Source organism: Megascapheus bottae, chromosome 10, assembly GCF_031878675.1.
Source record: "Megascapheus bottae isolate mThoBot1 chromosome 10, mThoBot2.hap1, whole genome shotgun sequence".
In the NCBI taxonomy this organism is placed as follows: domain Eukaryota; kingdom Metazoa; phylum Chordata; class Mammalia; order Rodentia; family Geomyidae; genus Megascapheus; species Megascapheus bottae.
In genome coordinates this window covers 22,036,882-22,053,159 of record NC_143518.1, presented here as the reverse complement: position 1 = coordinate 22,053,159, position 16,278 = coordinate 22,036,882, and the positions used below count along the sequence as shown (strand labels likewise).

General features: G+C 42.1%; 1 protein-coding gene across 2 annotated transcripts in view; it reads left to right on the top strand.

The window, feature by feature from the left end:
* The first annotated feature begins 669 nt into the window (after nucleotides 1-669).
* Soat1 (sterol O-acyltransferase 1) overlaps nucleotides 670-16,278 on the top strand; it is a 52,073-nt gene continuing 36,464 nt past the window's right edge. Inside the window, exons 1-2 of one of the 2 annotated variants that reach the window (XM_090340339.1) lie at nucleotides 670-841; nucleotides 6,582-6,707. In XM_090340339.1, coding sequence (XP_090196465.1) covers nucleotides 6,590-6,707 — 118 coding nt within the window. In that variant the 5' untranslated portion in view covers nucleotides 670-841; nucleotides 6,582-6,589. Of the gene's footprint in view, nucleotides 842-6,581; nucleotides 6,708-16,278 lie in introns of those variants that run through there. The other variant, XM_090340340.1, reaches the window with a different exon arrangement.

Genomic DNA, 16,278 nt, shown 5'->3' with positions numbered 1-16,278 from the left:
GTCTAGTCTAGTGTTCTACCCCTTGAGCCACAGCTCCAGTGTCCCGGACTTCGCTGCTTCAGCTAGTTTCGAACCTCCATCCGCGGATCTCAGCCTCTATAGTGAGCCACGGGCGCCAGGCTCTGAGAAGCCCTAAGTTAAAATTACGAGATCACCGCAGCGTTTCTCCTGATTCACCTCGGTCCCCCCCTCATCTCGTTCCCACGCTGCCGAAGGTCAAAGTCAAGTTTACAGACCACAAGGCAACTGACGACCCGAATTTTCGGCCAGACGGCCTCAATTGAGCCGCCCGGACCACTCACTCCCCGCCGAGACGGGCTTCGGGAGTCCACCGTCGCGGCGGTCCAGGCAGCTGCCTTTTCCGGACTTGCGGGAAGTTGGCCGGGCCGCGTCTCTAGAGGCCCGCCGTACACTCGACCGCCGGGGTGGGCGTGGAAAACACGGCCGTTGTGCCGCGGTCAGGGGCTCCCCGCGCGACCCGCTTCGCCAGCCGCCCGGGTCGGTGCGGGGGCCGGGGAACCGGGTCCCCGCGCGGCCGGGAAGGGGCGTGGCGGAGGGCGTGGCCCGGCGCCCGGCGGACCACCAATGGCAATCCCGAGCCCGGGGACTGTGCGCGTGACGCCGCCGGGCGGGCTGGGAGGCTGGGAGGCTGGGAGGCTGGAAGGCCGGGGGCGGAGGGCGGGGTAGCCGGCTGCTTTATCTTCCTCCGCGGCGGGCACTGAGGGCGTTTGGACCCCTGGGCGTTGCGACGTCTTTCGGGAGCTGACCCTCCGGCGGGCTGCGCGGGCTGCGCTGTGGCCGCCTTCTTTGTCCGTTTTCCGCAGCCGGTCTCCGGCCCCAGGTAACACGTTACTCCCCTTCCCTCCTTCCCTCCTTCCCTCCCTCCCTCTCTCTCTTCTTTCGGGGCCGGATTCCCCCCACTCCATCCTCGTCTCCCTCAGCCCGGGCGGGAGGGGAGAGCGGAGGCCGTGCGGGCCGGGCCTGGTCCTGGGGCTGCGCTGAGGAGACGTGGCCCGCAGCCGGGGTAGGGAAGGCCCCGCCGAGTCCGCCGGGCGGGAAACTTACCCTCCGGCATCCAGATTGCTGGCAGCCTTTTAAACCTTCAGCCCTACTTTGGCGTCCCCCCCACCCAAGTCCAGTGACATCTCTCCAGCTGGCACCGAAGAAAGTTACGCGTTACGAGACGGTGTATTCTCCACAGAGTTAGACAGCAGCACCGAGGTACCCAGGAACCCGGCTTTTTGTGGGTTTGAGGGGAAAGAAAGTGTGGGAAGGGACGGGTGGCGCCGTCCGACCTCAAAATCTACTTGGGCTTGTGGGCGCCCGAACCCTCCGTCAAGCCCGGGCTGTAGCGATTAACTTTCTGTCATTGTCTTTGCATGTCAACAATGCAGTGTAAGCGGCGTGTATGTGGAGAAAGTGTTCGTGAGGGAACCACTGAATGTCCTTGCCCCTGTCGATACGCGTTAAGTTCATCGGTCACTTGAACATTTAAACAGCTGCCACTTTGTTTAAACTACTCTTCTTCTTCTTCTTCTTCTTCTTCTTCTTCTTCTTCTTCTTCTTCTTCTTCTTCTTCTTCTTCTTCTTCTTCTTCTTCTTCTTCTTCTTCTCAGAGTCTTCCTCCTCTCCTAATGCAGAATTCAACTCGGGAGAATTGTTTTAGTTTGCTTGCCTTAAGCCGGGCTGCTTGGTGACTCCCCTGTTAAGGGAGCCCTGTGCTGGGATGGCCTGGGAGTGGGTGTGGGGAAGAGCGGGAAGAGTCTCCATGGAGAGACGCACGTGTCCGAGCACATCACGTGGTGGGAAGCCCATAAAAGTTTCACGTTGTCTTTGGGATAAAGACCAGACTAGAATGGGGAGTTAGGTCACTCTTCCTCTATCTCCAGCCAGCCACTCAAGGCTTTTTCCTCCTGGCTGTCCAGGCTCAAGGCTACACTTGATTCTGTAGCCCCTGGCTGCGTCCTGCAGACTCCTCTTATCTTCTGACCTTTATCCTCCCCTGCTTCTCTCACTCTTTTTGCCAGACTCTCCGCACCCCTTAGATATCGGCGTTGATAACACTTCCTTTGGAAAACAGTCATCACTATTCTCCCCAGCTTGCTGCCATCAGGTTATAATGAGTTGTGTTGTTAAGGTGATCTGGTAAATTTCATGAAAATTGAGTTACTCATCTTCTGCCTGCCCTCCCTTGGGTTTTGTTGATTTTGGAATTTGCCATCTTGGGTAAACAGTTGTAAATGCATTTGTCCTGTTCTTATGTTAACTGACATTGTGACCTGGTCTGTCTATAAAAGCTGTAGGGTTATTTATAATTGGGGCCAATCTTTTTTGGGAGACAACTTGTTTTCTACAGTTGTGTCTCTTGTCTCTCAGCGAACTGAGGATCATATAGCAAAGTTCTTCTCTAAAATAGACACTCAATATTTATTTGTGATAGTTTTTTTTTTTTTTTTTTTTTTTAGCTTGAGGCCTGAGCTCTTGAGCTCAAGACTACCATACTATCCCTTGAGCCACAGGGCCAATTCGGTTTTCTAGTGGTTAATTGGAGATAAGAGTCTCAGGACTTTCATGCCCAGGCTGGCTTTGAACCAATCCTCAGAAATGCAGCCTCCTGAGTAGCTAGGATTACAGCCATTGACACCTGGCTTGTCCTTGGACTTTCTCAAGGCTAGAGCTCTACCACTTGAGCCACAGCACCATTTCTGTTTTTGTTTTTGTTTTTGTTTTTCTATATATGTGGTATCATGGAATCTAACCTTGGGTCTTAATGCTTGCTAGGCAAGCACTCTACCACTAGGCCAAACTCCCAGCCCTATAGTACAGTTTTATAGACCCTTTTTTTTTTTTTTTTTTTTTGGAAAATCGGGGAGGGGGAGATGCGGGGAGGAGGTTGAATTGAGGGCTTGAGCTTTCTCAAGGCTAGTGCTCTACTACTGTGCCACCTCTGCCTTTTTCTGTATCTGTGGTACTGAGGAATTGAACCCAGGGCTTCATACATGGCTAGGCAAGCACTCTACCACTAGGCCAAACTCCTGGCCCCTCTCAGACTAATTCTTTTTGCTTGCTTTCTGTAGGTAAGTTCCATAGCACACAACAAGATATATCTAATGCATAGACTGGCTCCTTAAATTTTTGTCATCCAGCCAGTTAACTTTATATCACATATTAGTTTAATATTTTCACTACCACTCACTGGCTGTGTAATTGAACAAGGTTCTTAGCATATAGGAATCTCCTGCATTTTAAAAAATAGAGTGTACATGGTAAATAAAGTCTAGGTCACTATGATAGTATGCAGCACTGTAAATGGTGCTTCCTTGGTAAACTCTAGTTTCTGGTTCCTTCACTGCTAGAGCCCTTGAGAGACTTGCTTTTCACTAATTTTGCAATCTACACCAGTATATTTGTCCTGTTTCCTGAAACTGACTGTACATATCCTTAAGTAAGGCATAGCTATTGTGAAATATCTATCTCATGTCTAACCCTCCCATTTTGTGTGTGTGAGTGTGAGTGTGTGTGTGTGTGTTCCACTTGAATTTTCCATGGTGTTAACTCTAGATAAACTCTCACATTCTCTTCCTTGTTTTCTAGCATTGCTTGTTTCTGGTTCTACTATGATTTCCTCCTGGTTCTTCCATGATTTCTTTTATGCTTTTCCTTTTTACTTAACTCTTTATCAGCTCCTGGGTACTGGGAAGATTATTTATCCACCTACAAAATGCAGTAGTAGTATCTAAGGCCTAGGTTGTTAAAGAAGAGTTATGTAAATGTCAGCCTGATTATTTCCTAGGTTATCTCTTCAGGAAGACTGCTGAACTCACTTCCTTGGAGTTCTCACCTTCTAGTTCACTGCTGAATCTCAGATCTCTATCTTCAGCTGGTCATAGTCACTTGGCTAGCCTACGGGCACATAATAGTTGATCTGCTTGTCTTCCTTAACCTATAATTACATGGCATAATCACACCCCAATAGCTTTTGTCAGTGAGTTAACAAACTCACTTGGGATCTCCATGGAGCTTCTGGGTATCTTAGACTCTTGAGGTTATTTGTTAATTTATTATTTCATTTTTTATTTTGCTAGTCCTGATGCTTGAACTCAGGACCTGGGCATTGTCCTTGTGCTTTCTCAAGGCTAGCACTCTACCACTTGGGTCACAGCAGCACTTCTGGCTTTTTCTGTGTAGGTAGTACCCAGGAATCAAACCCAGGGCTCCTGCATGCTAGGCAAGCACTGTACCACTGGGCCATGCTTCCAACCCTCCCCACCCATAAATACATATCAAAAAAGCCTTACTTCAGGCTTGGTTTGTGTGTGAACTCATTGTTGTCTTTATCAGTCTTTAACACATCTTCCACTTTGGTTCTGAATTAATCTTCCTAAAAATAAATATTGAGTCTCTCTGAATAAAAATCTGTTATGGACCCTAGAGTTGGGCTTGCCTAGCATGCATGAAGACTTGGGTTCAATTTCTCAGTACCACATACATAGAAAAAGCCAGAAGTGGTACTGTGGCTCAAGTGGTAGAGCTCTAGCCTTGAGAAAACCCAAGGACAGTGCTCAAGCCCTGAGCCCAAGCCTGGGACCGGCAAAATCAATCAATCAATCAATCAATCTCTGTTGTATTCTTTTAGTTTATTTTTACCCTCTCAGTGTTGGAGATCAAACTTAGAGCAAAAAAAAAAAAAAGTAAAAAAATTAACACATAGTCTTGTGTGTAGCTGAAGATAACAGTTCAAAATAGTTCTACCAGCTGGGCGCATGGGGTGGCTCACTCCTGTAATCCCAGCTACTCAGGAAGCTGAGATCTGAGGATCAAGGTTCAGAGCCAGTCTGGGCACAAAAAGACCTGAGACTCTTATCTCCAATTAACTTCTAGAAATTGGGAAGTGGGGCTTGGCTCGAGGGTAGGGTGGTAGCCTTGAGTTGAAGAGCTCAGAGACAATGCCCAGGCCCAGGGGTAGGGTGGTAGCCTTGAGCTGAAGAGCTTAGGGATAGTGCCGTGCAGAGTTCAAGCCACTTGAACCACAAAAAAAAAAAAAAAAAAAAAAAGTTCTACCTTAGAGTAGAGCCTGGTGTGGCTTATACCTGTAATCCTAGCTACTCAGGAGGCAGAGATCTAAAGATCGCAGTTCAAAAGCCAGCCTGGGCACTCAAGTCCATGAGATTCTTATCTCTAAGGAACTACCAGAAAACTGGAAGTGGTGCTGTGGTAGAGTGCTAACCTTCAGAGATCAGGGACAGCGCTCCCAGCCCAGAGTTCAAGCCCAATAACTAATAAAACAAAACAAAGCCCTCACAGTCTCATATGTACTAGGTAAATGCTCTACCATTAGCTAGATTCCCAGCTGCTGCCTTAACCTTTTAAAATATCTATTCTGGTATTATTTTGGAAAGAAAAATAAAAGGGAAAAAAGTGAAGTGGCAAATGTAAGTCACAGATTAGAATTATATATATCTAGAAAATAATATAAAATGGATTTACTGTTGGATCAGGTGAGAGTGATACCTAATGAAAGGTGGTTCCTAAGATAATAGAAATTGGGCAAAAAATGGTTGCTGAGATGGAGAAGACAAAGAGACTAGAATTGGAAATATGTTAGAATTTCAGTTTTTGCCATGTTGGAGAAGTCTATGAAATATCTACATGGAAATGTTAAGTAGGCTAATGAATGTACTTACAGAAGTCTGACCCAGGTGGTGAGAAGGTGTGACTGATATAAGAACAGCTTGTGAAAGGCTAGGAGTTGTAGCTTGGAGTCTAGGCATTGTGTGCATGGATGTTGAAAGTAAAGAAATGCAGAGTATATAGACAGTGGAGTATTCTGAACCTCAGTGACGTTAAGAATGACTGCATACCGAGGACAAAGTATCAAGTGTAATTACCTGGCTGATCTAGAAGTAATAGAAAATATGGAAGAGTAATACATAATAATTCCCATTCCAGGCTCTGTCTCAATGGGAGGACAAGACTGCTCCATCTCACATAGGGTAATGATCTATGATAGCACTTAGAGTTCATTTAATATTAGCTGTAGTTTGAACATACATATGTATACTTGCATCAGCCTTCTGAGTGCTAGGTTTGTTTAGGTCTTGATTTGAAGGGTCTAGACTCTGACCCTTAGCTTTTTTTTTTTTTCTCCAGGCTTGTGCTCTGCCCTTGGAGTCCCAGCTTCACATCTGACTTTTTGATAGTTAATTGGAGATGAGTCTCATGGACTTTCCCACCTCTGCTGGCTTCAAACAGGGATTTGAATCAAACCAAAGAATAAAGGAAAAAATATCTGATTTACCTTAAAATATGGTTGTATGATGCAGTTGACTAAATTTGGTGCTTGGTTCATGCTTTTAGTTTGTAAATTTTGTGGTAATGATTATCAGATAGTCAAGTACTCCACCACTGAGCTACATCTGCATTCCTATTTTATTTTTTTGCCAGTCCTGGGGATTGAACTCAGGGCCTACATAAAGATCAAATCGAGACATTGTATCGATCATCTGAGATATATGTCACTTCTTTTTGTTGAGGATATTTGGAATCTTCTGCCTGTTCAAAGCTTTTTGCATCTTTCCTAGGCAACTCCATGGTGGGTGAAGAGAAGATGGTTTTAAGAAACCGAGTGACAAAGACCAGTGAAATCCCTGAGAAAGATGAAGACCAGAGAAATCTTACAAAGGAATCCCTAGAGACGTACAGAAATGGTGAGGCTTTTAATTTACAGGGATGGGGAGTGGGGAGGGAGGGACTGAACTTGGGATTTAATTTGGTCTTAGGCTTTTGACTTTTTCACTCGGCTAATATTTTACCATTTATGCTATGTTTCCAGCCTCTGTGTGTGTGTGTGTGTGTGTGTGTGTGTGTGTGTGTGTGTGTGTGTGTGTGTGTGATTTCTATCTCCCAAATAGCTGGCTTACTTAGATTTGCGCTACTATGTTATGTCTGATGTTTTTCCTTTTCTCTTTTTTTTTTCTTTCTTTCCTTCTTTTTCTTTTCTTTTTTTTTTTTTTGTCAATTGTGGGGCTTGAACGCTGGGTCCTGTTCCTGAGCTCTTCAGCTCAAGGCAAAAAAAACCCCCAAAAACCTAAAACACCCAAACCAAATAACAACCAAAAAATCCCACAATTTTTTCTTTTTCTTTTTTTGCCCATCCTGGTCTTGAGCTCAGGGCCAGAGCACTAGCCTTGGGCTTTCTCAAGGCTAGAGCTCTATCACTGGAGCCATAGCACCACTTTTGACTTTTTCTGTGTATATGGTACTGAGGAATTGAATCCAGGTCTTTTTCATCCTGCTGATTGTATCCTTTGTATAGAAATTTAAAAATTTAATGAAGTCCTATTTGCCTTTTTTTTTTAAAAATTGCATGTGGATTTAATGTTATATAAGGAATTATTGCAGAATTATACATCATGTAGCCTCTTTATATTTTTGTCTAGGAGTTTTATAATTTAGGTCTCATCCATTTTAGTCAGTTTTTAAACATAGCATAAGTTAGAGTTCACCTTCATTGTTTTTGTTTTTTATTTTTTTTTGCCAGTTGTGGGGCTTGAACTCAGGGCTTTGAACACTGCCCTTGGATTTTTTTCAAGGCTAGAGCTCTACCGCTTGATAGTCACAGCATCACTTCCAGCTTTTTTCTATGTATGTGGTATGGAGGACTCAAACCCAGGTCTTTGTGCATGCTAGGCAAGCACTCTAGCACTAGGCCAAACTCCCAGCCCCTCACCTTCATTTTTTTAAATGTGGCTATCTACCTTAGTTTTAGGAGCATTGTTATTCATGGTAGGATAAAAAATGCCTGGCCTCCCAATGACACATATCTTAAAATCTAGAATGTATGAAAACTTACGAAAAATATAAGGATGATCCTTTGTGGATAAAATTTAAGTTCTGGCCAGGACTGGCCAAAAAAAAAAAAAATTAGGGTCTGGATCCTGTGTGGCACTGCTTAGTTTGTTCAGGCTGCTGTAAAAAAAAAAAAATCTTAAAATGGTCACCCATAAACACAGAAACATGGAGCAAAAGGAGCTCAGGAACAGTGCCTAGGACCAGAGTTCAAGCTCTAGGAGTGGCCAAAAAAAGAAAAATGTTGTTCTGGAAATTGAGCTGTCTATAGTTAAGGCACTGTCAATGAGATCCTGCTTCTTCATAACTACCATCTTTTTTTTTTTTTTTTTGAGCCTGAACTGGAGTTTTACTGTTTTAATTTTAATTTTATTACCTTCATGGAGCCCAAAGAGTTTGCCTCACCTCCCTAAGCTGCTGTGACCTTGGCTTTCACAGTCCATACCCACCTCTGAAAGCTGCTGAAGCCAGGGGAACAGTTGATTGACTTGTCCTTTGTGTGTGTGTGGGGGGGTGGGTCATGGGGCTTGAACTCTGGGCCTGAGCACTATCCCTGAGCTCTTCAGCTCAAGGATACTGCTCTACCCTTGAGCCACAGCCCCACTTCCCTTCCCCTTTTCTAGTGATTAATTGGAGATAAGAGTCTCAGGGACTTTGTGCCTGTGCCTGGGCTGGCTTTGAACTATGATCCTCAGATCTCAGCCTCTTGAGTAGCTAGGATTACAGGCATGAGCCACTGCGCTGGGCTTGACTTGTCCTTTTTCAGTCTCCTATTGTGTCTCTTTCTGGCCATTTGCTTTCTGCTTCTACTCCACTCACTCCTCTACTTCATTGCTGTTCAACCTAGGTTTGAACCTCTCAAAGCCTTGCTCTCTTGCTTTGCTTTGTTCCTTCTTTGCCAGCACTCTACCACTTGAGCCACTGCTTCACTTCCAGCTTTTTGGAGGTTAATTGAAGATGAGTTTCATGGACTTTCTGTCAGGGCTGGCTTTGAGCCACAATCCTCAAATCTCAGCCTTCTGAGTAACTAGGGTTAATAGGCATTAGCCAAGCTGAGTGTTTTCCAGATTTTAATATCTACTTAGGTGGGTTGTAAATTTCATCTTTAAGCATTCAAGAGAAGCCATTCAGGTCCTTCAACATTTTATATATGTCACATATTTTATTTTACTACTCAATTTTTCCACAAAAGAAGATGAACACACTTTAGTTAAGTACTGAATCCTTCTATAATAAGGAGCTCTTTCCCTCCAATTTGCAATAACATCTGTGTTAATTCAGTCAGGCAAGTACTTTTGATCTATATACAAGGCAGGGTACTTCTATGTTTGTTAGTGGTGGTGTTGGTATGTAAATAAGATTCTGAAACAGAAAGCAGTCCTTTGCTATGAAAAGGAGTCAGTGAATTTTAGTAAACTAATAGCACAGACCTAGATGTATTCTTAAAGGTGAGATGGTTGTATCAAAGTGTTTTTGCATTTAAATTTAGATGTTGCTAAATTTACTTCCAAAAATCTTAATTTTAGCTGGTGCCAGTAGCTCATGCCTGTAATCCTAGCTACTCAGGAGGCTGAGATTTGGGGATCATGGTTCAAAACCACCCCAGGCACTAAAGTCCATGAGACTCATCTCCAATTAATCACCAGAAAACTGGAAGTGATGCTGTGGCTCAAGTGGTAGAGTTGCTAGCCTTGAGCTGAAGAGCCGAGGGACAATGTCCAGGCCTGGAGTTCAAGCTCCACAACTGATAAAAAAAAGTTAATTTTTAATTAAGTTTATATTTCTGTATATACTGTTTTCCTACTTTCTTTGAACTATAGCTTACCACTTAAACAGTTGAGCAAAGGATCCGAAAAGAGCTTTTAAAGAAAAATACATAGTATGGGACTGGAGTTTAGCTTAGTGATAGAGTGCTTGCCTAGCATGCATGAAAACCTGTGTTCAATTCCTCAGTACCACTGTATGTTGTACTGAAAAGGCTGGGAGTGGTTCTGTGGCTCAAGTGGCAGATCTCTAGCCTTGAGAAGGCCCAAAGACAGTGCTCAGCCTCTGAGTTCAAGCCCCAGGACTGGCAAAAACAAAAAACCAAAAAACATAATCAATAAAAGCTCCCACCTCACAATTTGGGGAGCAGATTTATGCTGTATGTTATATTGTTTTTCACTGAGTAAGTTAGCAGACTTGTAAAAATGGACTTCTGCAGGCAATAAAAACCTGCTAGTGTGTACTCACACTTCAGCTACACTAGACAAAGAAAATATATGGTAAAAAACTGAAACTGTAAAGTGGTTATTAGTCACTGCTTAGTAGTTTTTAGTCATCTTTAGAAATACACTGTAAGTAGCTTATCTTAAAAAAAAAAAAAACCAGATGCATGACTAAGGGTTAGAAGACGTGTTTTTCTTTAGACTTAGTTACTTACAATCTAACAATGTGCAAGATATTTAATTTGAGTCCAGTAATCATTTCTGTCATATATATTACATATATGGTAACTGTCTTGCTTTGTTTACTAGGTTATAGAAATTAAAGTAGTTTATATAGGATATATACTTTAAATTTTTTCTATTGATGCAGAAATTATATGTTTATGGATTCAATGGAACAATTATGTATGTGTGTCTAGTATGCAGTGATTTGGGGTAATTGGCATCCGCCATTTTAAACATATATTATATATGTTAAAATTGCACTTAAGGCCACTGTGACCACAAAGAGAAAGAAAGTTGCAAAAATGGACTTGGGATCTAATGGATTATTGGAAAGAGCTATTGTTTGTTTTAAGGTTTAGTTCTCACATGTCAGTTTCTTTGATTTGCTATCATCACTGTACCAAATATAGTATTATGTAACTTTCTTTTTTTTGGTGGACCTGGGGTTTGAACTCAGGGCACTATCTCTGAACTTTTGTGTTTAAGGCTATTGTTCTACTACTTTGAGCCATAGTACCAATTTACTTTTGTGATTATTCTGTTAACTTATACTTATGATTTTTAGCAATATCTATCTATCATCCATCTATCCTATCTATCTATCTATCTATCTATCTATCTATCTATCTATCTATCTATCTATCTTTTTTTTTTGCCAGTCTACTTGGACACTTTTAGCTCAAGGCTAGTGCTCTACCACTTGAGCCACAGCACCATTTCCAGCCTTTTCTGTGTATGTAGTACCAAGGAATCGAACCTAGGGCTTTGTGTGTGCTAGTCAGCCACTCTACCACTAGGCCCCAACTCTGTCCTAGTTATATTTTTTTTGTGTGTGTTTTGTTTTGTACTGGTACAGGGGCTTGAATTCAAGGCTTGGGCACTATTCTTTAGCTTTTCTTTCCCTTAAGTCTGGTGCTCTGCCACTTGAGCCACAGCTCCACTTCTGGACATTTAGAGGTTAATTGGGAGTAAAAGTCTTAATGAACTTTCCTGCCCTGACTGCCTCTGAACTGTAATCCTCAGATCTTATTCCCCTGACTATCTAGGATTATAGACATGAACCACTAGCTCCCAGCACCAGCATAAGCATGGGTCTGGGAGTTTGGCCTAGTGGTAAGAGTGCTTGGAAGACCCAAATTCAATTCCTGGTTCCACATACATAGAAAAAACCAAAAGTGGTGCTGTGGCTCAAGTGGTAGTAGAGCTCTAGCCTTGAGAAAGCCCGAGAATAGTGCTCAGGCCCTATGTTCAAGTCCCAGGACTGCAAAAAAAAAAAAAAAAGCATAAGCATTGTGTTATTATATATATATATATATATATATATATATATAACACTTGAAGTGTTAGAACCATAGACTTTTTTTGCTTTTTTGAGAGTTATCATTTACCTCAGGCTAATCTTGAACTCAAGGACTTTTTTGGGGGGGCCTGCTTGAGACTTAACACTTTGCAGTAGGCTTGTTAGCTATTTTTGCATTACCTAACAATGTGGAATTAGCTGGTATTGGCATGGGGTAAGGCAAGTCTAGAGATTTGTTGTAGTGAAAAGGAAAAATGGAAATAATGTCAGAAAATGAGTTAGAAAGAAAAGTTTACATCTAAAGGAGGGAAACTGACTTTCCCTATTGCTTTGGAGCAGTGATACCTTTCCTATAAATTCCTGACTTCTCGAGTCTTGTCTCATTGACCAGGATTAGATTATAGACTATCCCATTCTCTCCACTCTTTTTTTATTCTGTGTCCTGGAAGGATAACCTGAAGTCCTCTGTGGTTTCCTGCAGTATTTGGCCAGTGGCCAGCACTAGCCAGAGATCCAGGGTTGGAGAGCAAGATGGATGTGTTTAGCACTTCCATTCTCTGCCTGTTAGGCAGCCATCACACCTTTCTCTGCAAGTTCTCTCTTCTACATTCTGTTTTTTTTTTTTCTGCCAGTCCTGGGCTTGAGCTCAGGGCCTGAGCACTGGCCTTGGACTTTCTCAAGGCTAGAACTCTACCACTTGAGCCTCAGCACCACTTCCGGCTTTTTCTATATATGTGGTACCAAGGAATCGAACCCGGGTCTTCGTGCATGCTAGGCAAGCACTTTAACCACTAGGCCAAACTCCCGGCCCCTACATTCTGTTTCTTTAGGATGGGAACAGCTTTCCTGAGAGTTGTTATACTTTCTTTTCTTACTGTGTTCCCACATTTTAGGAATCCTGTTGTTAGGCTGCTGTACTTCGAAACAAATCAGCTTTTCTTTGTTGTTTTTTTGTGGTATAGAGGATTGAACACAAAGATTCCCGCAATTGCTCCACCTCCAGCCCTTAAATTTGAAGTTAGTTTCTCAAGACAGTAAAACAATGAAGTAATCAGATGTATTCACCATAGCTATGTTATATTACAGAAGTTATGTGTAGGGGTGCAATGGCTTACTCCTGTAGTCTTGTTACTTGGGAAGCATAAGTAGGAGTAGAAGTACACTGTTCTGTTTGAGCACCTCATATTTGTTAGTTTGAATGAATCCAGATGCACTATTATAATGTAATATATACATCAGAGTTCAAAGACTTGTTTGTTTCTGTTTTTTTTTCTTTTTCTTCACATGCCCTTTGCTCCTCATAGCTATTTGTGTTTTTTAATATGGTTCCTAGAAAATGTAAAATTTATGTGTGTGATTTATATTTGTTTGGACAGTACTGATTCAGAATGTAATTAGTAGACCGTTTGACAAAATCCTATTAAGTAAAATATTTTATTTCTTATTTTTGTGTTCATTATTTTTGTGCAAGCTCTAGCTTTATTTATTTATTTATTTATTTATTTTTGTGGGCCTTGAGGCTTGGGCTCTGTGTTGTTTCAGCTCTTTTACTCAAGGCCAATGTTAGCTGTGGGGGAAGAAGAGATGAGGCCCCTCCCCCCTCACATTCTTTTCTGTGAAGGACAACATGTAGCCTTACCAGAAACCACCTGCCTGAAACCAGTAATCTACCTGTAACTGTTAATCACTTTATTGTGAGTCACCTGACTGTGAGACAGCAAAAGGACTCCGGGCTCTGAGGTCCCATCCATATCCTCTGAGATCATTTCCGCATCCACTGCAGCCACATCTCCTCACCTTTCCCTATATACTCTCTCTTCACCATTAGTTCTAACAACTCACATCTACATATGGTGCAGGCCTGCAGTTTGGTTTTCCCAATAAACTTTTCTACCTGAACTGTGTGGTGGTCTCCTTACAGCTAGAGCTCTACAGCTTTGAGCCACAGCTCCATTTCAGGGTTTTTTTTTTTTGTTGTTGTTGTTGCTTTTTTGTTTTTTTTTTTTTTTGCCAGTCCTGGGCTTGAGCTCAGGGCCTGAGCCCTGTCCTTGGACTTTCTCAAGGCTAGAGCTCTACCACTTGAGCCTCAGCACCACTTCGGCTTTTTTCTATATGTGGTACTGAGGAATTGAACCCGGGTCTTCATGCATGCTAGACAAGCACTCTACCAGTAGGCCAAACTCCCGGCCCTCCAGTTCTGGTTTTTGAGTGGTTAACTGGAGATAAGAGTCTCACAGGGACTTCTCCCACCCCCTGGCTTTGAACCTCAATCCTCAAATCTCAGGTAGGATGACAGGCCTGAGCCACTGATGCCTAGCAAGCTCTGGCCTTTTTCACTAATGGATACTGCTCAACAACTTTAGCCATACCTCCAGTTCTTAAATACAATATTTTAAAGCAACAGGAGTTTGGTATTTGTAGTCATTTGGCCCAGACTAGTTTCTGTAAAGCCCAGTAAACCTTCATATGATTTATTTTTCTAGAAGAACCTTATTTATTTATTTTTGGCCAGTCATGGAGCTTGAACTAAGGGCCTGGCACTGTCCTTGGGATTTCTCAAGGCTAAAGCTCTACCACTTGAGCCACAACACCACTTCAGCTTTTTCTATGTATGTGGTTACAAGGAATTGAACCCAGGTCTTCATGCATGCTAAGCAAGCACTCTACTATTAGGCTAAGCTCCCTGCTCCTCTAGAAGAATCTTTAGCATAGGTTCACTATCATTTTTCTTTATTATTTGAGAGCTTGCCCAAATTCCTTTCATGGTACTAGAGATCAATCTAAGGGCCTTGTGCATGTTAAGCAAGTGCTCTACCACTGAGCTGCATCCCTCAGCTCTAATACTGACTTCTGCCAGCTTCCTCACATCAGGGTTTTTAGATATATTTAAGCATAAATATAACAAAGTCTTTCCTGCCTTGCCAGTTTCTGCCTCTTAAAGTCAATGGTTATTAGCATGTTATTTATAGGTAGCTAGATTTTTTTTTGTTGCATGTGTTGTCTAGGGTCTTGAACTCAGGATGGAGCTTTATCCTTGAGCTTCTTTTGTTCAAGGCCTAGTTTTCCACAACTTGAGCCACAGTTCCTGCCTGGACTGGTTTCAAACTGGGATCCTTAGAACTTAGCCTTCTGAGTAGCTAGGATTACAACATAAGCCTTGGCACCTGGCTGGCTAGGGTTTTTTATTTTATTTATTTATTTATTTATTTATTTATTTATTTTTGGATAAGTGATGAACCTATTGTCCTATGGCAATTGAAAAGAAGTTTCCATGTTTATTTAGGAAATATCTAGCTTGTTTATAAGATAACAGGGATGAGGCCCCAGTATATACCAGTCATTTTGATTTACATACATCTCTGGTTTTTTTTTTTTTTTTTGCCTGTCCTGGGGGTTGAACTCAGGGCCTGGGAACTGTCCTTGGATATTTCTGTTCAAGGCTAACACTCTTCCACTTGAGCCACTGCACTTCTGACCTTTTCTGTTTATGTGGAATCAAATCCAGGGCTTTGTGCATGCTAGGCGAGAACTCTACCAGTAGGCCAAAATCCTAGAGTTTTGGGAAAACTAAATATCACTATTCAGTCTTTAGATTTTTTTTTGTCTATTTGTTTTAGATGGAGACTTAGGCTTTGTAGTTGGGCTAGGCATGTGCTGTACTTGAGACATGCCTCCAGCTCTTTTTAGTTATTTTTTCTACCTCTAACTCTGGGATAGTTGGGATTATAGCTATGCATCACCATTCCTTGCCTGTTTTTGAGACAGAGTTGTGCTAATTTTGCCTGGGTTGGCCTAAAACCACAATCCTAATGCTATCTCCCAAGTAGCTTGGGTTACAGGTTTGAGACACTGCCCAAACCTGTTTATTTTTATTTTTTAAAGAGAGTATTGCTACATAGACCAGACTAGCCTTGAACCTTCAGTCTTGAACCTTCAATCTTCTAGGGTAGGGGATTATAGATGTGTACCACCATATCTGTCTCTTCAGATTTCTTTAATCCATCCATCCATTGAGTTTGAAATTCTAATTTCTTTTTTTTAACTGTATTTTTTTTGTCTTTTTTTTTTTTTGGCACTGGGGATTGAACCCAGGACATTGCACTTGTGAGACAAGTGCTTTGCCACTGAGCTACATCCCAGCCTTGAAATTCTAATTTTTATATTTCATTTGGAGAATCTGATTTGGTTCTTTTAAAAATATTTTGTTTATTTTATATTTTTGAGTTTTATTTTTATACATATTAAACATTTTTATTTTACATCCCATAAATGACAATTCATATTTACTTTTTCAGATCTGAGCTCATTGGCTTTTGTTTGCTGTTTCCCATTCTGTGGTTTTATGTTTTTTTTTTTAACTTTGACCTTCTCCTTTGTTCTTGGAACTTTTATCTTTTGGAATTCTTGGAGGCCTTGGTTGATAATATAACCTTTTGGGAAGGAAGTTAGTCTAGGGAACAACTTGGTTTTGCTTTAAAAATATGTCTTGAAGTTTTTCAAATAGCGTAGATATTGTGGCTTTGGGTTGCAAAAGGTAGTTAGAGGTTTCTGTTTTGAGAGGAAGTGATTTGCTTTCTCCAGACAGCATCAGGTACAGTCAATGCATTTCTTCACTGTGCTTTTCTATTGGTGTTTCTGTCCATTTACTAATGATATGCCCTTGGGTCCTTGGCTGTCAGGTAGTCTCCCATGCCAAAG